The sequence below is a fragment of the Syngnathus scovelli genome, chromosome 17, assembly GCF_024217435.2.
Source record: "Syngnathus scovelli strain Florida chromosome 17, RoL_Ssco_1.2, whole genome shotgun sequence".
NCBI lineage: Eukaryota > Metazoa > Chordata > Actinopteri > Syngnathiformes > Syngnathidae > Syngnathus > Syngnathus scovelli.
Window position 1 is genome coordinate 9,504,331 of NC_090863.1, and position 25,527 is coordinate 9,529,857.

Consider the following 25,527-nt stretch of genomic DNA (forward strand, 5'->3'; position numbering starts at 1 on the left):
ACCAGGTTCTCTTTCTTTTTCACTGAATTTTAACCATACAAATGACTAAAATTATTTACAGTACAGCAACTGGGCATGTTGTTTTTCCTTTACCAAAATAATTTTCAAACGAGGGAAAAAAATAAAATCAAGCAAACAACTGAGTAAAAGTACAAATTTGCATTTTTTTTGTATGAAAACAGATTTATTTTGGGGAATTGTATGAAAAAATAAACCAATTTGACACATGGGGGAAAAAAAACTTTTTTTTTTAAAACATTTATACAATTAAACGACAAAGCTATCTTATGTGGCGGAATATCAAACATCACTGGAAGAATCAAAACTGGACCATGGACATGATACGATCTTGACTGTCAATATCGATTCAACAAAAATACTTGTTCTGAAATACATCCAAAACTTCGAGAGAATGAAAAAAATCGGATTCTGCGTTTTGATGAGCCAGTTTGCATGTTGAGGGCATAGCACGCGAAGACAAGAAATATGGATGAGACATCAGCAGTGAACATTGCAAGCCAGTCACTCACAATTGGCAAAGACCATAAAGCAAAAACAAACACCGCCATTTTGTTTTTTGCTGCATTCAGGAAGCATTACATGTTTACATGTTGTGTCGTTCCCATTTTATTGGCATGTCATTGACATGTTTACAGTAGCAAAATGAGCTCCACAGAAGCCTTTGCAGCTTCACCTTGATATGTTAAGACTCCACTGTTGAAAGCCAGCAGTCACCTGCTGTCCAAGAAGGCATTCCAGTCACGGGGGACTGGTGGTCTGAGGGGCTCAGATTCAAAACAAAACAAAAAAGACCCCTCGTTGTCCGTCGTCCATCCATCCCTAGTGAAAATGTTGGTCTTAAAAATCCAGTGTCGCAAAACTCTCAAACTTTGGTCCCCGTTTTTTTTTTTTTACTTTTTTTTTTTATAAAAATACAATAATCATTTTTATGAAGTACTCCTCGTTTCAGGATAAATTAAAAAGAGAAGACTAGTCTACTGCGCAAGTGACAACAAACAAACACACTTTGACACTTGAGGATCCAGGGTGCAGAGGTATTTTCTTTTTTTAAACAAACCTCGACACCAAATGGACTAAAAAGCCGATGTCAAAATGCGTCACGAGCGTAGAAAATTTGCTTTGCTACCTGCTCCTGGAAGAGAGAGTGCCCTCGCGGCTTTGAGTCTTCAACAAGCTGCCATGTTGCTGCAGTGCATGATATGTGGCTTGTTTTTATACAAAATGTCCACATACGAGCATGGACCTCATTGCTAGAAGAGGGTGTCATGGTGGAAGGACTCGCTGGTGTCCTGTTTTTAGTGACAAAAAAATAGTCCTTTTTGATTGACAGATACAGCCACCACATTTGGACTCATCAGTATGTTTTTTTGCAACAGTTAGTGCAACTAGCCTGGCGCTACATACCTCTCTCAGAGCAGAGTTGGAAATCACTCAAAAAGGCAGACTTCCTGATAAATTTTTGATGTGGGACTTTTTCAAGGGTTTTCAAGTGACCTGCTCACTGGATCAGCGAGGTAACAACAGTAAGGGGTTTGGCACTCGAGTCGGCTTTCGCCCCAATTGGTCACTTGAACACAAAATGGCCGACCTGTTCAATTTCAAACATCAGTCCTCCAGGTTTTGTCATTGCAATTAAATTTCCCATCATTTAGAAACTGAATTTGGGTTAACCGCATGTCTTATCATGGTGGACGGGATAAAAGATCAAGTTAGCCAAAATAGTCAGAAGTGCCCTTCTTTGCTGATTGTAGTTAGCGCCAATTAGCATTCATATCGCTAACGCCAGCGCATGTGGTTTGCCTTCACACGTGAGTCTGCATCCTCTGCGTGTGTTTCTGCGAGTGGTCAGAAGGGGGCGACGAGTATGAAAAGCGGGTGGCCGTGCCATACTTCTCCGCTTCGGGGCTCTGCTGCTCCGGTCTGCTCCCCGGTCCCGTGGGGTACATCTCGTAAGCCGGGCCCTCTTCCATGGGCGGCGCAAAGGCCACGCGATAGCCGTGATACTGCGAGGGGTACCCGTAATTCTCGTAGGCCAGCTGGGTGGTGCCGTCCAGTAACCCGCAGTCCCCCGGGTAATCACCCGGGTGGTCCCCCGGCGGGTCAGGCGCCGCCTGCTGGGCTGCGGCGGCTGCCCGGGTGAGAGTGCTGAACTGGGCGTAGGTGGAGTGGGACATGCGGGAGGGGGGTCGCGGGTCGTAGCAGCCGGCCCGGGAGCCTGGCACCCCGCCGGGGGCGCTGGCCAGGGCGGCGGAAACGGCGCCACCGCCTGCTCCGCTGTTGGAGTTGGGGGAGCGGAAGTCTCCCTGGTAGTGGACGGCACGAGACTGAGGGCGGGCTTCGTCGTGGGTGGTCGCCCGCACGTTGTAGTAGCCGTTTGTTGGATCCTGAAATTGCAAATGCAAGTCTTAGCCTCCAAAAAGGATCACGTGTGAAACCTTGTGAAATCTCGTTTGAATCCCTAATTTGTAATCCTAACATCCTGACATCCAAATTAGAGACCCTTGCCCTAGTTAGTTTGTAACCCAAAAGCTAACGTCCGAGCCTAACTCGAGACCTTGGCTTTTGCTCGTTCGAAGCCCTAATGTGAAAGCCCGAATCGGCGCCCTACCTTGAGCTCGTAGTCGTCGCGCGTGTCGCTCTCGCTGCGCACCTCCTGCTTGAGCTCCATGTCATCTTTGAAGGGCTGAGTGGAGGGAGAGAGGGAGACAGAGGGCAGAAACTAAACCGTCAAAACGACAAAACACACAGACGGACGGAGGGAAAGGAGGAGGGACGGACGTCCAGAGAGAAGGAAGACAAGGAGGAAAACAGAGTTGCAACTTTTATTCATTGAGCTCATTTGTCTTGCCTGATTGACTCATAAAGAATCACATGAAATGAGATTAGTTTACCATTTTACATGCGCATGGAATGTTTTCTTTATACACTGAGTTAGTTAGTTGTGAAAACCAAAAGAAGAATCTTGTCAAGTCACAAAATATTGATTTGATTAAATAACAGATTAGCTGCCAATAAAATAATGAGAATTAATTGATATTATTGATTTGATGCTAAAATGCTATTCAAGAATTGAATTCCCAATCAGAACTATATCAATTGCAAATAACCAATAATCACTACATAATTGCTTGAATGATTTATCGGAAATGATGATATTAGTAAAACAATTGGAACATTTATTCATAGTTACAACATATACATGGTTATAAACAAAAACTGTATAAAGAAATGAGACTCAATTATTCGTGAAATCTAATAATTTGGTAGTCCGCTCCTTTCCCTACCTCATCTACAAATGAGCTCTCCCATTTGTCTGTTTAGAAGCCAAACAAAACAAAACAAAACAAAACAAAACAAAACAAAACAAAACAAAACAAAAAGTAATAAAGCACAAAGTTTGCCGGGTGGGTTGTGGCGACTGCTCACCGAGTACATGGCCTTCACCATGCGCGTTGCCGTGGAGACGCTGGCCGCTTCTTCCTCCAGACTGCGCGTCTCCTTGTTGACCGTCTCCACTTTGATGTCGGCTTTGCTCAGCGTCACCCCTCGGCGACCTACGAGAGACATTTCCGCCGTCCACTTTAAGCAGAATGCTCAAGTGATATCAGCCTTTGAAACCCAAACACTAGGCCATTATTATATAATTGGTCCAAAAACAACCACATACGTATGGAATAATGAGAGGCTGGCACTCTGAGGCTGCCACCTTTGTCTGAGTATTTATGAGCGGATGGACGGACGGCATATGTGGCAGAGGCGAGCGACTCACCGGCTTTTCGTTGGCGGTACATGAAGAAGGCCAAAGCCAGCAGCAGCAGGAGTACCAGCATGCACGAGCCCACCGAGCCACCGGCGATTATCCCCACCGGGACGATGTCTGAAAAAAGTTTCAACGTTTTTATCCCCAGCCCCCGTTCTTTTTGGATTTGGAGCTGAAATTGCCTCTTGTTGCGTTTCCATACCGGTCTCCTCCAGGGTAATGATCATGGTGCGAGGCCCGAAGGAGTTCCACGCGGTGCAGTTGTACGGCGAGTGGAAGTCAGACTCCATGACGTTGTTGATAGTGAGCGTGGAGAGCACGCCGCCGCCCTGCGATGGTGGCTTGCTCTGCTCCACCGTGTAGCGCTCCATCAGCGTGCCTTTCTCCTTCTCCCACACGTTCTCCTTCCACGCCCACACCTGCAACACGTACACTTGAGGGACTTCGCTCGCTTGCCGAAAGAAAGACAAAATAGGCAGATACGATGGCCCGACTCGACTATTGGAAAATAACCATCGACGCGTCACCGGCCGGCCCAATGTTAGACACCGAGACGGATGGGCCTGATGTGGCAAAAGGGCCGAGCTCGGTGTGCGCTCCGGCTGGCCTTCCCGACACTGTCGCGGCTAAAAGAGAACTGAAATGCGATTAGTCGCACCTTACATTAGCCGTCGTCGCTTGCGTGGCATAAATTCCTGCAGATCTTTCCTCTTTATGGCACAATGTGCACCTAGACAGATTTATTTCGGAATATCGGCCGGCACGTACACACACTCTCACACACTCTCACACGCTGCATTTTTCATAAGTCCTTGTGTCTGTGCTTTAAGCCGCGACTATAATGTCGCATCGCATTATACGCTGGCGGGTCCGGCCGGGCCTGGCGCTGGGTGAGGCTTCGCAAGCCTCCTAAAAGCTCTGATTTCTGTCATGTCGGCACAACAAAAATTGGATAATTGCCACTTTTTTTTTTTTTTTTTTTACAAAAATGTTCTCACACACAGGTCTTGAAAAAATGCATCACTTTGTGCGATATTTCTATCAAGTGTGCTTTGAAGGGGAAAAAACATTTTTTCCAAGAATGAAACTCACACTGTATTCAAGAGGTTGCAAATGTGACACTCAGGACAAAAAAAAAAATCTAACAAACAGATAAGCAACGCTAGCAAGATGAAAAAATGAGCAGTCGCTTGGTACAGTTAAAAAGACGTAAGCGAGACTTACAATCTTGTCCGGTGGGGGCGTGCTGGCAATGTAGCACTTAATCTCGCCTCGCTCACCCCGCACGGCGTACTGGACCGGATTGCTGGAGATTATGGGCGGGCCTGGTCGGGGCGAGACAAGTTAAATATGTACCGCCTTGGCATTGTTTTTTTTTCCCCACTTTGTCTTAATGTCAAACTAAGCTTTAAGCTTTTTTTTTTATAAACAAAAACAAAGACGTGGATTTGGAAAAAAGCTGGTAGCTTTGCCTTGAATACTGTAAAGGCCGTGATATTTGTAGTATCACAAAAGGTAGATGGCGACTCACCGTTGACGGTGAGCGTGACTTCGGTCTCGCCCACGCCAATGCGCGGCACGATGGCCTTGCACACATACTGGCCGGCGTCCGCCTGGCTCACCGACTTCAAGTATAGCTGGTTGTTGTTACTGAGCACCTGCACGCACACACAAACGTAGACGAGAGTCACACACAAACGTAGACCAGAGTCAACGGCTCGGGAAGCGTCGAGCCGAGCCAGACCGGGCCAGCCAGCCAGCCAGCGAGCGAGCGAGAGCCGCATATTTAATTCATAAAACATGTTGATTTACTCAGCAGGCTCCATTAGCTTTTTTCTCCTGGAGCTTTCTCTTAAACTGTTGGGCATGAATTAAAGATTTAAAACACGGAGAGTCTTTCTACAAAGTGTCTACTTTACAACTAAGCAAACATTTATGAAGTCTGGCTTTAAAAAGAAAACAATTGAAGACTTTGCCAGTGACACGGCTTTCCGTCGGTCCAAGCGTGTCCCCTTTTTTTATGTAGGAGCGAGCCACCACATGCTGGACAGCAATGAGCTCGACTGGGACAAAAGTTGGAGAACTCAGAGGCAAGCCCCGATTGACTAATCCTGACTTTCTGGTGAATTCCCACTGGGCCGGGCTGCGATATACTCCGTGACTCCAACCTCCCCATTATTTTTTTCCAGCCCTGTTTCGAGAGCCACTAGTTTCTTTCAGCAGTCACAAGTAATAAAGTGAGAGTTGGATGCGGTCCTGCTTGGAATAGGTAGACCGGCAGGCAGGCTCTTACCATGTTGGAGCCCTTCTTGGTCCAGGTGAGGGTGAGCGGAGGGTTCCCAGTCCACTTGCAGTTCAGGGTGACGTCAGAGTTCACGTCCACCGCAATGGGTCGCGGTTCTACCACCAGGATGGGTCCGACTGGGACAAAGAGACGTCAGAAATCGGGAAAATGGCGATAGCTTTCAGGGTCCATTAGGAAGCATCGCTGAAGGCTACGGTCGGTAGCGGCAAGGCAAGGCAATCAATCTTTCAGCGGCCCCCATATTCACAGGATCTAAAGAACTCACAGTGGACGTCCACCAGTATGCTGACGTTGGTGGTGCCCACCGCGTTGAACACCTGACAGGACACGGGCTCAGTGAAGAAGGAGTGGTCGGCCGTGGTGGCAAACACGCTCTCTCGGGCGCCCTCGAGCAGCACGCCGCCCTTGGCCCACCTGACACGGGAGACATGGTCTTTAGCCAAAGCGCCACCAGTGCGGCCAAGGCGGTGCTCATCCCACCTGTAGCCCATGATGGGGGGGTTGGCCATGGCCTGGCAGGTGAAGGTGACCCTCTCGCCCTCCAGCACCGAGCGAGGCTCGATGGACAGCGTCACCGTCGGCGGATCTGGAGACACGGCCAAATGTAGTCCATATTGAGGGAACCTTTTTTTTTTTTTTTTTTGCTTCAATTCATGGACATTGTGCCGGTCCCGCCGGTGGGCACCAGCTGGCCACTGGGGGGGCAGTGGAATGCAGAGATACACGGAGACGTGAAAGCTGCAGTCAAAATGATTGATCAAGAAAATGTCTAGTATTCAATTGTCGCTCACTTTGCAATCGGTGCTCTTAGTTAGCCCTACATTGTGCGTTAGCAGTATGCTAGTGGGCGGTACTATTAGTTGCACGAGAACCTACGGTGCACGTTGAGCATGATGTTGACCCGCTTGCCAGTGGGCACGGCCGGGTTGCTGGCCACGCAGGTGAAGTTGCTGTGGCTGTCCGTGTCCAGCGGCACAATGGGCAGGTAGCTCCTGGTGGTCACCCTCTTGCGGTCTGGTAGCACCTCCTGACAGGACGGCAAGGGAACATTGCTTTCTTCATTTTGGAAAAACGGGCGTGAGAAGATGTCAAAACATGTGCGCTGGAGCGGGTGAGTCATGCTTTGCTGCTGCTGCTGCTGCGTGTGCATACGTGAGCCAGTGTGTTTGCGGCGGAGCTTTCAGGCATGATTTCACGAGTGGAGTTGAGAGGAAGGAAGGGAGGGAGGGAGGGAGAGCAAGTGTGTGTGTGCGGAGGTGGGAGAAAGAGGGCAAAGTGTTCCCATCATGCAAATGATGACATTTAAAAGGTTAGGCGCATTCCACTTGTTATTTATAAAAACATGCGTGATTATGAAAAATGTTTCCAAAGTACATTGTCAGTCGCATATTTGTTTCACTGTAAGACAATGTTGCAGCAACAAGGATCAAAATCACGCCATGTGATCTGTTCACGTGGACTGAACACCCAAAACGTTACTCCCAAAAACGACAACACGCAAAATACGTTAGCTCAACACTACAGACGACTGACAAAAATGTATTTTGAGACCTTGAAACGGGGAACCTTTTCGACGTTTACTCTTTGTTTCTTTTTTGCATAGTGGCAGTCCTCAAAGCTTTTGTTTGCATTGTGCTCTTTTTGTGTGCCTGAGCCTCCTGAGTTTGATTTGGGCTAGATACTCTCAAATTCCTCCTCTCGTGTGCCGGAGGCAACGAGCATAAAAATGAGCCAACAAACAAGATGAAGTAGCTTTGCTGGGAATTGAAAGTGAACTTGTTCTGCTTTTGTAGCAGTAACCCCTCTTTAATCCGCCGCTCGGCGTGTGAGATTAAGTGCGGCTCTCACAGAATTTGTTCGTCTCTTTTTGTGCTTCTTCCTGCGGAAGGCTTTAGATTAGATTTGATGTCGTATTTGATTCACTTAGCAAAAACTTTTGTGGGCGGAGTCTGAAACAACCATTTGATCTGGATTCGATCCAAAACGAGGTACATAGCGTCCCAATTTGACAGCCTGTGACGCTAAATGATTTGGACAAGGTCAGAAATTCACTAAGTGACTAAGTGCAGGCGACGACACGGCAGCTCTGCTTAGCCAAGCGACACCCAGCGCGTACGGTCAAAAGCGGCCGTCGCTCCCGACGACAGTTTGACGGACATCTCTCGTATTTAACCAGAGGCTACGCTAAGCGAAGCGGCTAAGCTCTGAAATCCAATCGAGCCAAAGTGGATAAACGCATCCGGCGACAAGGCAGAGCGAGCTTGCGCCTCCTCGAATTAGCCTGGGTGGAGGAGGACCACCTGCGGACGGACGGCGTGTTTGAGTCACCGTGGACTGGTGGGCGCCGTCGACGGGCAGCCCGTTCTTGAGCCACTGGATGTGCGCAGCTGGCTTGGCGCCGCGGGTGACGCAGGTGAGGTTGTGTGGCGTGCCGGCCATGAGCAGCAGCTCCGGGGTGCCCTCCACCACCGGGTCCTCGGGCGGGACTGCAGGATGAATGGATGCGCACACACACATGGTTTTCATTCACGCATTCATTTTTCATTCCTATCCACGGAGAGCTAGCATTTCAAACAACTTCCATTTAGCGTGATTTATCGTATCGGCCAAGATATCAGTGGACGCGCAACCGATTGTAAATTATATGGCGACGTATGACAGCTTCCAAAATATAATGTCATGGCTCAAATGATACAAGCGCATCAAATGTATCATCGTCACGAACCCATCAGGTCATTTTTGACATAGGGTCACGTCCAGCACCACGCAAGGGCGGAATTGTGCTGAGCTGGCTGCGTGACTCACTGAGGACGTTGAGTTTGGCCCTGCGTGAGCGCAGGGCGGCCTCGGTCGCCTGGCACTCGTACAGCGAGTCGTCCGACAGCTCGGCGCGGGAGATCTCCAGGTTGTACTGGCCCGTGTCCAGAGCGCGCAGCACTCGGTACCGTGGCCACGCTGGGGGAACAAAACAAAAAATGATGCACATCTGCAAAGGTTACTTTGGAAACAAACCGTCAACCATTGAGCTTGTGATCACGAGGGGCAACGTTTCAAACGTCAAACGTGCTCGTTAAAAATATTTAATAGGGTCCGCCCAAACCCAAGGGGAGGATAAAAGTTTTGCATAATGAGGCAGCAAATTGTTGGTGGTGCACTTTGATTGTACACCTTTTTTTTTTTTTAAAGGTGCATATGCAAGTACTGCGCCAGCTTTTCTCAGGATGGCTGAAAAACAAACAAAAACGTTGAAACAACTGCCAAAAATTGAAGCATCCTCTGATTCTGACAAATAATTACGAGTGAGACTTTCCACTAGGAGGCGCACGCCGACGTGTGGGCATCACATCATGGATTCAGATGGCGGAGGCAGGCCAGCAGGTCCTTGCAGTAAGTGAGGGAGAAAAGGCAGGGGGAGCTGGATTTCCAGGGGGGCCAATGCTGGACAAAAGTATTAGTGGAGATGACATCATCCACTCGGGTACCTCGCAGCATAGCAAGCAGAGGCGTGACGGCACCCTGGCTTGACCGACCGGTGAAAGAGAGAGCCAAGGTGGAGGGAGGGAGGGAGGTAGGGAGGAAGGAAGGAAGGAAGGAAGGAAGGAAGGAAGGAAGGAAGGAAGGAAGGAAGGAAGGAAGGAAGGAAGGAAGGAAGGAAGGGAAAAAAAAGGCATGCCCGCCAGGTGAAAAACATGGCAGAAATGATGAGAACAAGCTAACATGCTAACACAAAAAGAAGTAGGAAAAAAAAATAATGAAAGAGTATAATGTGACAGATTTGTAGTATGACTCTTTTTTGTGGGGAAGGCTGAGATGGAATTACAGCAATTCTAATGATTTCCACGGGGGAAGACCATTTGAGTTATCACAACATCAAAACCGCTACATTTGTAGGCAGAATAATCATTCCATCAAAAGTGTAGCCGCTGTGCTTTTAGTCTCCGTCTACAACCAAGGGGAGATCGACACTATCGCCGCGCATTCCATTTCAAGAAGACCAATCCAGGTGACAGTGGATGCAGGCGGGAAAACCGGGACGACATGTTGATCAAATGCAGACGCTTTTCTGGCTGCCAGAGAACACCGATGCAAGGACAAAGAGCAGGAGGAGGAGGAGGAGGAGGAGGAGGAGGAAAGGGCTGAGGCAGTCACATAAAGCCAGAGATGATGGAGGTGTGTGCGTGTGTGCATGTGTGCGTGCATGTGTGTCTGTATTGGCCTTTACTGAACCTGTGAATTAAATTGAGTAGAAGACAAAATCCGCATCAGGTCAGAAAAGCACACGTCTGAGTATGAGTGCACGGATGCTTGTAAAAAGATGTTATTGCTCGCTGCCCGGCAGCCCAACTTTTTAATTGTATTTGATGATTTACTTTTGTATAACACTTCCAACAATGATTGTATTTCATCTGCTATGGTGCTTTTAAAAATCCACCATCCATATGGATTGGCGAGTGTAAGTCATGCAGTAGTGAATGAGGCGGCGTCCATTTTGAATGCTTCCCACTTGAAATTTGCCAAATACGGCCAATAAAAGGCGATAAGCGTTCTACAAAAGCTCCGAGGTCCATTCGCCACAATTAATAAACAGCACACATTTTGTCCGGAGGAGACGCTAAAGTGATTATAAAGCCTCCATTAAGCCACGGCACTTGACATTTAATAACTTTTTATTGAGATTCCGGCGGCGACTGCAGATGCCGCTGCCGCCACGCTCGCCTCGGACAATAAAAAGCGGCAAAGACGGCGAGCCAGAGTACAAGAGGGCATCCATTCTTCAAGTGTCGCTCCGACGTTAATCGCCGCTCGTAAAGGCGAGAAAACCTACGCCAAGGCCGAGTAATATAAAGAAGGTTCGTTGGGCGGGCCATTTGTTTCCTTGTAGCTTAGCGGCTAGCAGCGGTGAGGGACACTAACTCAGCGGGAAACCGACGAGTGTGGAGAAGATGGCCCAACTACAGCTAATCACAAGTGGATACAAATCTGTATATATCTTTTTTTAATTCGCCAAATCTGGAACACTTAATAAAAATAAATATAGTTAAATGAAGCCTCTTTGCCTTGGTATAAAGGATCACAAGACCATAAATCTTGGCGCTTTGTATTAAAGTGTCTGACCTCGGAGGCCCTCGCCCACGCCCAGTGCCAGGCCATCTTTGGTCCACTGCACGATGCCACTGTAGTTGAAGACCACGCAGGAGAGGACCACGCGCTCACCCAGGACCACGGACTGGTCGGCCGGCTCCTGGGAAAAGCGAACGCACGGCGCTGCAAACAAAAGCAGACAAAATGGCGTCCCATATTAAGATGAGTGACATTCATTTGTAAACAAAGTGCGAAATACAGCATAAGTGGCTGGAATGCGGCCTTGTAGATGTGCATCAAGATTGTTGGATCTCCACTTTTTTTTCCTTCAAGAAGTTGAGGTCCAAAAAGCAAGAGCTCACACAAACTCAGCCCTGTTTCACCACTTGACCCGAGTCTGTCTTTTTATGGCAAGTGCTCAACAATCGTAGTCAAATAATACTCGCTGAATTTTGTCACACTTTATGACTTTATAATCCCTATTCTGTGAGGTGGCTAAAGCTAAGAGCAAAAGCTAAGCCTAAATCAACTTTAAACAACATGACAGTCATTTTCATTCTGCCATCCGATTGTTGTTCCTTCTGCGACTCTTCAAGGTCTCTCAGCTCATTTCACTGCTCTTCGAATGTGTGTTTGTGTGTACGTGTATGCAGGCATTTTATTTTGTGTGTTGCCGAGAACATCGCTGCGGAGCTGCTCTTTTTTTTTTTTTTTTTCAAACCCCCATCCCACAGTACAAAGGATTCTGCTTACATGCTTGCATTTCCCCCGGCAAAATAAGCCTTTTGGCTACCGCGGCGCCGTGTTAAGACTACAAGTGCAGTAGGCGCACAAACACACACACACACACGCACACACGCACCATCTTGTTTCAGGTGCGGAGGCGACAGTTTGCACTCGTTTGCATCATCAGGTAATGTTGTTTCATATTCTCAAAGCAAGTCTTGCGCGCTAATTAACCAAGAGGAGGCAGGCGCTTTATACACAAACACACATTCACATGTACGTACTCATTTTTTCTCCTCCATCCAAAACACTCATTCATTCATTTCCCTCCACAAACACACTCACTCACTCACACTCCTCCCACCCCACACACACACACACACACACAAAGCTGTAACTCCTTTGTAGCACAAAGCGAGCTACAAAGTGATTCCACGGCGGTGCGGCACACCAAAGTTTGGGTGTTTGTCTTCCCCACGGGCGGTTCTGTTCTCAGTTTTTGTCTTTAAAACAACCCCATTAGCTAACCACGGCAGCAGCTAATGAGGTGAACGGCGGTGGCAGCGGCGACAAGGTGCAAAAAAAAGGTGGAAAAGCGTCGAGGCGGGATTGCGCAACCGCACCATTTGAACGTTTGATCCCCTTTTGCTTTTGTGGACTTGGTTAAATGTGGTGCGCTGGTGCGCCGTTTAAGGACGACTTGAGAAAGAGCCCTGCAAATGGCCAATTTGAGCCAAAATGGCTGACTTCCTCACCCTTTTCAGACCTGGCTTTTTGAGCACGGCTTTAGAAGGAAACGAGCCTAAAACGTGGTCGATTCCCAATATGGTTTCTGGTCTGACGGGCCTACTCAAGCTACCGAATTTCAGGTCGCAAAGTGAACCAGCCTTTGAGGAATGGCGTTATGGAAATTTCATCATGCACAATACAATTACACAAACTCTTTGATCTTATTCAAATATTCAAGGTCGAACCATAGCGTCATTTTTAGCTAATTTATGGACATTACAGGGCCGGCCGGGATACAAGAGTGTGTGTGTGTGTGTGTGTGTGTGTGTGTGTGTGTGTGTGTGTGTGTGTGTGTGTGTGTGTGTGTGTGTCCTGTCAGCCTGCAGCGGCGGCGGCTCACATTGTAGACGGGAGAATCATAGTGACAGAGAACAGAGATGTAATTAACCCTACGGGATACATCAGCACCCTTCTCATCCTCCTCCCGCAACACAAGGAACACACAAACACACACACTCACACACACGCGCACACTCGTCAGCATTCTCCACCATCAGCATTCCCTGGTGATTTCCTTTCCTTTCCCGTGTGCTTCCTCTCTCTTATTTACAACATCTTTCCTCGTTTCTCTTTGCCTGCTCTCGCACTCTGACAATCCAGCTATCGGAATGCTCCAAATGAGATTGCTGGTCGTCTGCAAGATTGCAGAAAAAAAAAAAAAAAGACTGCAGGACTTCCCGCAGAGGTTTAGTGCACCACACATTTTGTGTGTGTGTATGTATGTGAGAGAACAATAAAGTTTTGTCATTTGCAAGTGTTCGACTGAGTGACTTTTGTTTGGTTGAATTTGGAGGCTTTGGTGTGGCTCAGTGCAGCTCATTGACATGAGCGAGAAGCCTCGCTGTTGTGTTCAAGCCCCACACAGACAGTGTGAGAGAGAGCGAGAGCGAGAGAGACATGTTCAGTGGTTACAAAAACTCATTTTATCAATTCAATTTATTTTGAGCCATAGTTTTGAACGAGAACTCAAGCCACATATATTTACACAAGAATACTGATCCAAACATGGTTTTCTGGTTCATATTGCGCTTGTGGATTAACAATTACCCATCATAATTGATCAATTGTCACGAGTTCCATGGTGGCGGCCACAATATTGACACTTGCTGGTGACTCAAATGCGCCTAATGTGACCAACACAAAAGGGCCAAACATATTTGCCAGAAACTCAAAAGGGACAACAGCAACAATTGAGGACTACTGGTCCAGCCTGCGTGAGCTTTAATTGTGACTCACATTTTTGGGTTCTGGCATGACAGTGGCGCTGACTCATCGCTGTTGATGCTCACACTCACCAGGGAGGACAGAAGGAAGGGAGGGAGGAAACACACCAGGTTGCCCCAAACGGGCCAACACAACACAACGTTTACGACACATGCAACCTCTTTTGCATTTCTTGCCTTTCATTTGCCCCATTGAAAGTCGATGTATCAAAAGCACAAGCGGTATCGGCACTCGGTATCGGTAAATAGCCGATACTCATCCTGGTGTCTGTCTGAAAGAAAGTGGGGCTGAACATTCCCATAATTTATGTTTTGAGATGATCAATGACAGAAAAGACAAGTCGTAACTTTGAAGCATATGTTTTTTTTTTTAATCATGCCAACCTAGTGGCATTGCAAGGAGGAACACCATTGATTTCTTTGAATGAGCCATTTCACAGAGGATTGCCCTCCAGACCTATTGATTTGACCACACAACACACAATCATTTACATACTACACACACTAGAAACAGACACATGTACACGAGTACACAAATGTAGATGTCGTAGTGCACCCCCACGCACACACAACACACACGAAGGCGCACACACTCCCTGCAGCCTTGTCTCTAATTGGCTTGTGCTTTCTTACATTTCACTTCCTCTATTATTTCACTTTCATTTCTTTTTACGACGCTCTCAATTATTCATCTGGTCTCTTTCTTTGTCGTCCATCTGGTGGCGCTGATGTTTAATTCACCTCTTCCTCGTCATCTGCGACTGCTGCTGGCTCTTAATTGCTTTTTAAGAGCGTGCACGCGTGCACATGCACACACGCCCCCCCCCGACCTTTGTCGTGAGTGCATTGTACAAGTCTGATAGCGTTAGCATCAACCAACGAGCGCATGCGCGGCTGTCTTTCTGGCGCACGAGTGGCTGAAGGCCGTAAATGTTGAGGGGGTCGATAAAAACGAGAGTAAGCGTAGACTGGTGCACGTGACCGCGTCCGTCGCAGATTCCTAATTTCCCCATCAAGCTATGCGGTCATCCGGAACCGGCATCAAAACATACCTTTTTGAGCCGGAGGTCAATACTATGCTAGCTTGCAGCAAAATGCTAACGTCACAGTGTACGTGTTCTATAACTTTCACGAACATGTTATATATAATATTCCAAAAAGTGGAAGCCGGCGAGAGACAAGACAGAGGGTCGCCAAGTATTGCAAAAGCTGAAAGCGTGCGTCAGTCCAGACAATGCGACAGGCGGCCGCAGCCATCGTTAGCCACACGGATCCAGCGCGGCCCGGCCCGGCCAGATGAGTCATTATCCAAATAAGCGCCGCGCTCAGTCAGCAGCCACCGCTGCGCCGTTACTTCCTCTTCAATAAGAATCGGCCATGAGAGCGAGTGAGCGAGCGCTCTGCTCAGGCGGAACCACATGATGAGATTCCAGCGGAGAGGGAGTAAATGGATTGGGGGGCAAACAAGCTCACAGAACAAAACTTGGAAGCCAAGATTCAGAAATAAATGAAATGTTGAAAGTCTGCTCAAAGTCAAATATGCATTTTTCAATTACAATACGGAAAGATTGGAGCTCGCTACACAGTTCCACGTCATTCATATTTCATTATTGCACCTTCTAAAAGACGAAGAGTCACTCGGGTCCCAGGTTGTCCCAGTTTGTGGAGATGACTAAACATGAAAACTGCAGCCCGCCGATGGTCATAAAACTCCTTATTTCAATTTGAGGAGACGAGCACGACTGCATTAAATGTTTACTAAGGACGGCACAAACGGGAACGTCGGACCACTTAAGAGAGCAAAGAGCTAAACTACGATTTTTTTTTTTAAACGTCCTGAGACATGATGGTAAATCAGTTTTTTTCCAAAATAATTTCCCTTCTATTTCTATGAGTTTCCCCACTCCTAAGGTACAGTACATAGAAAAATCTAATTAAAACCAGTTGTGTTACGAGCGCGTGGATCTCAAACCAGCAATTAGGTGGGAAAATGAAGATTGCGATGCACATCAAAAAGCTCCAGCACAGTTTAACATGAAAGACGATGGGCGACCAGACGGCTGAAAGTAAACTTCTTCCTTCGTGTCAAGATGAAACGTTCAAAGTATCTTCTGCCGACTTCAGAGGAGGAACCACCATGAATGTTGAATATTTTTGGGCTGCCAAGTCGGTTTTTGGCTGCCTCCACGTAGAGGAAAAGGTCCAAAAAAAAAAAAATGGCCACGGGAATGTAAAGGGAATTTCTGAAAGGAGGCCCATGCAAATTAGCCGCGGCTCCGGCGGGCCCCAGAAACGGATTGATCCTGCACGCAGGCGCTCCAACAATTGATTTCTAATGTGCGACTTGTTGGAGCGAGACGACAGAAGCGCTTTTTGTTCTGCAGATGGAAATCGAGGAATGCATTAGTAGTGATTCTTCTAAGCGCCATGTACAAGTCAAGTCATCTTTCATCTGGTACCCCCGCAAAGATCTCGATTGTTTGTTTTTTTTAACATCCGAGCCGAGATCCTCGCAGATGCCGACAGACACTTAACAAATGCGTCAATAATGGAGGGAGGGAGGGAGGGAGGGAGGGAGGGAGGGAGGGAGGGAGGGTGGCGCTTCCATAGACGCTGCACTGACCCATTTGGAAACCGTCACTATCGTAAAAAGGAATGCACAATGAACATTCACACAAAATAGGTCCAACATATGAACCAAAACAAATTTAAATATGGACATACCTGTTACAAATATCAAACAAATACAAAATAAATGATGAAACGAACATACTAAATTGTACGAATAAAGTGGGCAAACGATTTCTAAAGTATATAAATGTCAAAAAATATAATCCGTTAAGTTTCCAAATGATTGCAGCTCAGCTCCTGGTAGACAACCCCTCACCCCCACCCCCTCGCCTCCCCCAAGCTGTCACTTTGACTATTTCTATCCGTCTGTTTATCTGTTTATCTGTTTTGCCTCTTTGAGGTTGCCTTGCTGCGTCTCATCCACGCAGGCTGAAAAAAGCGTGCACACGCTGCCTTCATTCTCCTCCCTTGGGGGGGGTGCAGTGGAAGTGGGACAAGAAGCAGATCAAACTTCAATCTTAAAAAGCGTGACACACATGTGAAGCTAATTGGCTTGTTGACAGTGAAATATTTAAAGGCGGCCATGAATTATAGAAAAGCAGACATCGATTGTGTATTTGCGGCACCATTCATAAAACATTGACCACCAGCATGCTTCTTGTGTGTCCTCCAGAAAAGAAAAGACTGAAAAACAGCAACGGGTGAGAGGAAAATGAAATCAACATGGCAGCAGACAGACATTTGAAAAGGTGTTTCCCGATTTGGGCCGCGGCGGTGGCGTCGCCTGTTCACACTTTTGCACATTTTCACACTCGGCTTGGTGCTTCCTCGACTTTTCGCACTTGCCACTTTGGAGTTGACTCTAAAACGGCGGCACAGGCTATTTTGGTTTTTCAAGACTGTGCCAGGATTTCTACTTAGAATTTCAAGCCTGGGTTGGGTTTTAAAACCAAGGTTAGGGTTCAGCCCAAAAGCATGGGGAAAGCAATCCATGTTGGAGAGCAAATGTGACGATGGCGCACACCAGCCGCTATCTGTAAGACATGCACGCGCACCGGCCGCACACGCGCAAACTCGACATCTCTTGGTCTGCTTTTCCTCACCTCCCACTCACTTTCCTCCCTGCTTTTCTCTGGAACACTTAATTAGCTGTGCTAGCCCGAGGTCAACCTCTGCTCCTCTGCGTGACAGCACGCGCACACAGGAACACAAATAACGTGTTCATGGCAAGGAGCACACTTTTGTCTATCTGACTTTCTGTCCAATGTATGCGCAGCGTTGTGCTCTGTAAGTGCGTGCGTGGAAAGATAAGAAGTCGCGTGCACGTAAGCTTCGGAGTTTGCAGCGGCGACACAGATGCGCACGCAAATCCGACGACGTTCCTCCAATTGGATGAATTTTACAGTTGCCTATAAAAATCATCAATGAGGAAAAAGGCTGATTTTGTTGCTGCCTGCCATAAGCGAAGCCAAACCTCGGCAGAGTTCCGACGGAGGACTTGCCTTTTATTGTGACGACGCACGCGCGTGATTCGACTTCCAAAGTGTTTGTTATTGTGTGACTGCCTCGTCTAGCGCTTGCTTCATTCACAATTGTCTGTCACGGTGTGAAGTTAACATGTATGAATCTAAAGTATCAGTGAGAGTGAGTACTGACAAACTGTTGTACCCCAAATCTTCAGTTTCAAACTATGATCGGGAGAGTTTCCAATGAAGGCTTAAGAGCTTCTAAAAGCGCGTTTGAGAACACGCGCAGAATTTGGGCTGGACTACATTTCCAGATAGCTATGCCATTTTATTTATTTTTCTAATTCGTTGAACATACGAGGACAATGACAACCAACGGAAGAAGTAACATATCTCGGAAAGAAGAAAAACTCACGTATTTTGAGAAAAGGAGAACGCATTATAACACGCATTTGAATATTTATAAGAGGCAAGACATGAGCCGTGGGGTATTGATGCAGAGCTGCGGAATTAGCCGGGAAAGCGCTATTGATTCAAGCTGCGCGTGCTGGAATCTGAAAGACGCTTGCCCGGGGCGGGCCAGACCATATCAATAAACTGGCACCGCGGCGACCGACAAGAAAAAGCAGATTAGCGCTCCGGCCCGGGAATTCCAAAAGCAGAGAAGGTTGAGGGTCAGGACCTGATCGGACGGTGGGGCACACTTGGCAAAGTGTCACACGGGACTTTGAAGAAGCCCAGGAGGTGCTGATGGAGTGATTCCAACTCTTGAAATGCTCGCTGGGCCTGCAACTGGGAGGGGGCGGCTGGGGGTCACACAAAGGGGTGGCCAAAGAGTGTCATTGCCGCATCGAATGTCAAGCGTGACCTTTGAGGAGCCACTTTGTGTTGGACGAGAGCGAGCGACCGAGCAAACGAGCGCTTTCCATTCCCGCCACCGCCGCCACCCCCGTGTTTGTTTGAGCCACTGCCCCCTTGAAGTCTGCCGTCTACATTTTGACATAAAAGATGCTTTTCTCCATGCCCCTCCATTCATCTCTCACCAGCAAACCGCAAACCCAAAACTTGTGTCGCCATGGCAACAGCTGCCGTGCGTAGAATTTACCTAAATCCCTCTTGGTAGTTATGAAACAAAACAAAAACAAATTTAGTTGCAAATCGACAAATGACGCGAAGAGGAAGGAAAAATAATAAAGCAACAGTAGAAAAGACAAATGGAGGGGGAAAAAAAGGCAAAAGCCAGATGAGGAGTGAGGGAGGGAGGGAGGACAAAGAGGCAAACAGGTAGTGGGCAGGCAAAGAGACACGTTGCCATGGTAACAGTGACAAAGGAGAGATGAGGAAAGCATGCCGTCGTCATGGTAACGCAGGAATCTGAGTGAGGCCCAAACAGAGAGAAAATTAGGTCTTTCCTCACATGGCCTGCACACTAGCGAGTGTCGAGTGCAGCGAGTCGGCCACAACCTTCGAACCCTCACCCAATTTGAGATCTTCTTTCAAACCCTCATTTGCTTGCATTTGAAAGAGCAAGCCAGTTTCAAAGGCCAATCCTAAACCCGAAAGCGTCTTCCAACAGGACTTGGTCTCCCCACTCGCTCGACATTTGCTATCTGCGCGATTATCGTCAGACGCCGCTCGCTTCCAGGGTGGCGGCGGCGGCAACGACGGCGGCGGCGAGGCCACTTTTTTTTTGTGCTTGTGTAAAGACAATGACACGGAATTGAGATAAGCGCTTGCTGGCAAAGCTTATCAGAAGCTTCTAATTGCTCGTCGGCGCATCGTGCCGGAGCAAAATGGCCGGTGGCAATCGAAGGAATCCGAGGAGGAAGCGAAGTGAAGCCGCCCGCGGCACAACAGAAGGCTCAACACTCATTTGGAAATTTAACGCAGCCGTGACAATCATCCCAATTTCAAAGCCGATTTTTGCGCGCTGAAAAAGCGTCTTCCAAGCCCCATCCGCCGTTTAAGAGCACGAGGCAAACTTGAAAGCATAATTGGAGAGCCAAACAAACTTGCAAGTCTAACCTTGTCTCCAAACTCTTTTTTGAAACGTTAGCAACACACGTTAGCTACAGGTTGGCACTCAACGTACCGCATATTCCGAGCATACCCGACTACATGCAGCGGCGTCTGCCCCCCAAAATCCGCCGACGTGTTCAGCCAGCGCCGCGCTTTACCGGGTCGTTAATGCGCGGCGTGCTCATAACGAGTATATTTCCCGCCGCATAATTGCGGCGTGCGGCAGATGGCCGCCGGCTAACTGGCTGGCAGTTGGGCCTAATAGCTATTTGCTGTCCATGTAAAACAGGCCGGCGCTTGGCCGGCGCTTGGCTGGCCGGCAGCTCCAGCTTAAAATAGACACATGTCCCGCGCGGGTGCGCCGGGCCGCGCGCACGCGTCTCATTATCCCGCCGTAAAAAAAATCCGGGAAGGAAAACGATTTCCCATTTTATGTCTGGGCGCACGCGGGGGGCGAAAAAATGAATTTATGCGCTAGGAATTCTAATGGCCGTTCCTCGTGGAAAATAATTAGCCTGGCGAGCTTGAGTGCAGCAAACAGAAATGATTAATGAGCACGTGTCACATAAGTGCGCTTATGAAAGAGGCGCAGAGTGTTTACAAGGCGGAAGAGGACGCCGACGTTTTTTTTTTTTTTCTTGTCGACGTGCTTTTATCTCCTGGCTCACCGGGGGGAAGACGCGGCAGAGAGTAGGCTCTTCCTCGGCAAACAAGAAGACTAATTACTGGGGATTAAGCGGCAGCCGGCCGGCCGGCGCGGGGAATAGTGGAAAAATCTCTGGCACAAAAAATAACCCTTTTGTTCCCCAACTAAGTCTGCAAACTTTTTCTGTGGCTTTCAAGAGAACGTAGAGCTATCCGTTCCGCAGAGGCGTAAAAGTCGAAGACGACTTGACAGACAAAACATGACTGCGTCTTTTTTTTGACATCTCAAACATGTGAGCAACCAGGAGTATTTCAATTACTACAATTGAATTACGATTTACTGGACTAAAATGAGACTTTTGCTTTCTACCACACAAAATGCCTTAGACTGGTTCAAATTTGGAGAAATTGAACAAAATGGGAAGAAAACTTATGCGACAAGCTCTGCCAGGAGACGCTCTTAACTGAGAGACTCCCCCCCCCCCCACCTGCTCACTTGGTGACGGGCCTGCAGAGGCATGGAAGCCACCAGAAGGCACTTTTCAAAGCGCAATGTTGCATTGGGCTGACGGCAACCTCCGCCAGGGCCGCTACAACGCTACGCTAGGTTTCTGAAAGCGCTCGTCAATCGTTCCCGTCCAATCAAAACACATCTGGTAGGTAGGCTGCCGCGCCGCCGCTCTCGACGTCTTCCCCGACGACTAAACGGCCGACGTCCGTTGCAGATGTCCCCGACTACCTCATTACATTTTCAATTAACTCTCTGCCGTTTAATTAATTTTAACTGCTCTACTTGTTTTCTTTTTTTACACCCTCGTATTTCTTTCTTTCCCTTCAAACTTTCCCCTCTTCCTCTGTTGCCACGGTAACGCTGTCTCACTCTCTCCCGCTGGTACACCCCCACTTTCCCCTCTCTCTCTCTCTCTACTCCAGAGGCCGGTTGCTATAGAAACACAGTTATTTAAAAGAAGAGAAGAAATTATCTTTTTTTTTTAATATAAATCACCCCCCCCTCCACATCCTGCCACTTGGTCCATTTCTCTCTCGCACACACAAAGATCACTAAGCTTTCTGGTATGTGCTCTTTATCCCACGAGGGCCGCCAGATGTTAGCTTGGCGTGGCTTGTTGTTTGCATTACGCTTAAACTTGAGCTACGTATTTACCGACAGGCACACCGTAGATGAGGTGGGGGGGGGGGGGGGGGGGGCAATGTGTCTGTTGTCCCCTTTGGGCCACTGTACTTTCTCTCGGGTCCAAAAGAAAGAACAAAATTGCCGCCTTTAAGAACCTGGCTCTTGACGTTTCTTTTTCAAACACACCATCTGCGAAAATTGAGGCCTTCCATACTGCAGGCTAACATGTCACGTGTCATTTTCAAAATTGCAGCCCAGCAGTAGCGTCATTACTGACTCCAAAATATGAGTCGAATGCTTCATTCTTCTCGCTTTGATCGATCGAAGAGCCGCCGTCCAAAGTTGTCGTTCAAGGTTCGAGAGGGCAACTTTTATCTGGACGCATGTCGCTCAAACGTCAACCAAATGAGTGGCACACGCTCACATTGCGTCAAGTTCCACCGAGGGGACGCTCCGCAGCCAACTTGATATTGAATCTGCGTTGAGCCGCCGCTGGCCATATTAGCATGGCGTCGGTTGGCTTTATCTGTAATTGAACTACTCGCAAAGCCTTTCATTCTCGCACAAGCTTCTTTTTGGCAGCTTTCTCGCGCTTCTCTCGTAAACTGCCACAGCGATGACAATGATGATCAGATAGGATGGCAAATGGGATCGGTTGCCACCCGCGCCGCCTCAATTCCCTCATATGGGGAGGTGGCTTGCACTGGTGACGCTGTCCGTCATCGCCACTCCTGATAAGATCGACCACAATGGCGGTATTTCACTTTTATCTCCACTGTGGCTTCAAAATGAAGAAGATATCCATATTTTTGTTTCAATATTGACATTTTTGTGCAATTCCATCCTTGAAACAGTTTGGAGTGTCCCAAGTGATGATAGCACATTGTAACAAAAGTCTGGTTGGTAACAAAATGCATGATTGTAACCTATGGTGGAGAGAAGTTGCTAGTTATTGGTCACGATGTGAAACTCAATAGATTTTTATGTGGGCGGTCTATGAGCAGAGCGAGCATCGGAAGAAACACAAAAGAGAAGGAAAGAAATGTCACGCTTTTTGTTGACATCGCTCTTGACCGCCATTTTGATACATTGGAAAAAAGAGCAAAAAAGGCAGGAAGATTGCAGCTTTTTATGATTTTGAAGTGCACCTCTGATATCAAAGTCAAAGTCAAAGTCAGCTTTATTGTCAATTTCTCCACATGCCAAAGACACACAAAGAAACCGAAATTTCGTTCCCCCCTATCCCACGGTGACAAGACATGGCTCACAACAGACAAACAAGTAAACAAGTATAACAAAAGCGTGCTGAATAAATAATGAATAAATAAATAAATAGGAGGAGCAGAAAAAAAAAGGAGCAAGTGCGCGTACAGCAGACATTCCCGAAAATAGCGCAACAGTGCCGCACGCTACGCAGAAGGGGGTAGCGAGTTCAGGGCCCTAACAGCCTGGAGAAAGAAGCTGTTGGCGAGTCTGGTGGTGCGGGAGCGCAGGCTCCTGTACCTCTTCCCAGAGGGCAGAAGGTCAAACAAAGAGTGAGCCGGGTGACTCACATCTCTGGCAATCGAATTATATTTGGAAAAGGGAAATTTTTCGGAGGGTGGAAGGAGAATTGAGTCTCGGTGGGTTATGTTACAACTCAGAAAGGTTAACAGGTTGACACGCCACTTGCACGTTCAATGCAGCAAACGACAATTCTGAAAAGCAAGAACAAGTTTGCCAGCCTTTGCCAGCATTGCAGATCTAATACTACCACTGAAGGCACAAACCTCAAGGCCATTTTAGGTGGGGGTCATTCGGAAACTACAGCTTAAGACGGGATATCGACCAACTGACTTTGTCTACCATTGCGTACAATACCAGTCGCCAAATTGCATGGGAAAATACAGAAAATGTCCTTTTGACCGTCACTGATACCAACCCAAAAGCCATCATGTCTCAGTCTCCTGCCCAGACCAGCCAGCCATCCATACATTAACGCGCAATGCATCTGAGGTCAAGCTTCACGTGTGAAGACGACGGCGAAGTCTCCAAACTGTCGGCGCACATCAGCCATCGATGCTGTTGTGGACCCAGCTGGCGAGGCAGGTCGGTACACACATTTTCCAACCTGGCAAGGCAGGTACACACCACCACACACACGCATGTTACCACATCAAAGTCCTTTCGTTACCATCGCTCCTCTCACAAAGAACAGACACAGCAGTTGTAACTACAAGTCCAGCGAATATTCGGCTTTGGTCAAGTGTCACGCAAAGATCATCAGGCTCCATTCAGGCAAACCACGCAAACACAGATACCAAACCATGTGTCCGTCAACACATAACACACAAGCCAACTGTTGTGCGTCACCATCATCTCTCTCTCTCTTTCTCTCTCTCTCTCTCTCTCTCTCTCTCTCTCTCCGTTGACTGACAAGGACACCCGAAAGAAAGCCAAGTGGAGGGACAGTCCGTTCAAACTACTTCAAAGCTTTCATGTCGCCTTATAGAGCAAAAAGCATGACAATATGACGTCACGCCACTAGGCTCCTTTATCCATCAATTAGCCATCATTCAACCTGAACGCTTTCCGGGTGCGACCAATCAACTGCCAATCATCACCATTCCCCCCAACAACAAAAAAATCAAAGCAGATGCACATTGCACTTTATGTGCGGGTACGTGGGTTCGTGTTCTTACCTGGCAGCAAAGTGACGAGCAAAGTTACGATCCACAAATACTGCTTCATGATGCTTTCAGCCGTGCGCGTGCACGTCGTTGCCCGCCGCCGTGCGAGCCTCCGTCAATTCCCGCTGAATTCCACTCATCAGAGAGGCCAAGCAAGACTTATTTATTGTGATCGATATTTAGAAATCAAGACAAGCGATGATGAAATCCTCCTCTTGCACGTCCTCGTGTACTTTGATGTTGCATTGACGCTCGTCTATCCCTCGCAGCGCTCTGCTGACGTTTGAGCGGCACACTTGTTCTCGCGCTCCCCGCCTCCTCAACTCCCCCCCCTCCTCTTCCTCAGCAGGCCCCCTCCCACCTCACGCCCCCTCTTTTGCAAAAGCTCCGTTTTGGATGGCAAAAACGCTAATGGCTCCCTCTAGTGCCCGTCAAGGAGACTGCGCTTTAGAGATGCACATTGACATAAACTGGCGAGTATGTGTATATACAAAAATTTATACATAATAAGCATAAATACAAAAATAAAAATACGAAATTAACATAAACAGTTAAAGTAATCATAGAGCAATTCTTTAAAAAATCAGAAAAGCTCAACGGCACGCAAATAAAAATAGACAAAAATACATTTAAAAATAAAAAGTAAAAATGAGTAAAGTAAAATGAAATTCACAAATGTAAATTAAAATAAAAATGACAATATGACGTCATGCTACCGGGCATGGAATTCAAGAAAAAGAAAAATGCAATAATTTTGAGAGAAAAAAATCAACGGTTTATGGTCAATAGCGCACGTTGGAAGTTACATTGGATTGTACTTCTCTCTGCTGGCCTTATTGTGAACTGCACTGAACACACATTTTGTAGTAGCACATTTACGAAGTGCCGCGGTTGAAAGCTTGTGCAAAATAGTAAACACAAAAAGGCATTTTTGTGCCATATTTACAAATTAATGAGCCTTTAAATTTTTTAAACCCTCTCTTCTTTAATTAAAATACACAAAAAAAGGACAAATTTCATATAGACTTCAGAGAAATGAACACCTTAAAACCGGCAGTGCCATTTCTGTGGTATATTTAAAAGCACAATTCGGGGGTACAAAACTGCAGGACCAAG

General features: G+C 47.5%; 1 protein-coding gene across 2 annotated transcripts; it reads right to left on the minus strand.

Moving 5' to 3' along the window:
* Positions 1–144: 144 nt before the first annotated feature.
* kirrel1b (kirre like nephrin family adhesion molecule 1b) lies at positions 145–25,375 on the minus strand. Of its 2 annotated transcripts, none has more exons than XM_049747740.1 (15): positions 24,424–25,375; positions 11,202–11,351; positions 8,892–9,041; positions 8,415–8,572; positions 6,963–7,113; positions 6,567–6,672; positions 6,352–6,500; positions 6,075–6,202; positions 5,313–5,439; positions 5,006–5,106; positions 3,984–4,200; positions 3,791–3,898; positions 3,448–3,575; positions 2,630–2,704; positions 145–2,405 (listed from the first exon to the last, which is right to left on the minus strand). In XM_049747740.1, exons 1-15 carry the CDS (start codon positions 24,470–24,472, stop codon positions 1,824–1,826), a joined length of 2,379 nt encoding a protein of 792 aa, XP_049603697.1. In that variant the 5' UTR covers positions 24,473–25,375; the 3' UTR covers positions 145–1,823. The 2 variants fall into 2 exon arrangements, with proteins under 2 accessions (XP_049603697.1, XP_049603696.1); XM_049747739.1 differs by having other exon boundaries at positions 2,630–2,740.
* Between the last annotated feature and the right edge of the window lie 152 nt (positions 25,376–25,527).

Excerpts from the sequence above, each read along its gene's own strand:
- kirrel1b (XM_049747739.1), bottom strand. The coding sequence starts at position 24,472 with ATGAAGCAGTATTTGTGGATCGTAACTTTGCTCGTCACTTTGCTGCCA. Across the intron at positions 7,114-8,414 it reads ACGGCGCCCACCAGTCCACG|GAGGTGCTACCAGACCGCAA; the intron begins GTGACTCAAACA and ends CCGTCCTGTCAG. Across the intron at positions 3,576-3,790 it reads GTACCGCCAACGAAAAGCCG|GTCGCCGAGGGGTGACGCTG; the intron begins GTGAGTCGCTCG and ends TGTCTCTCGTAG.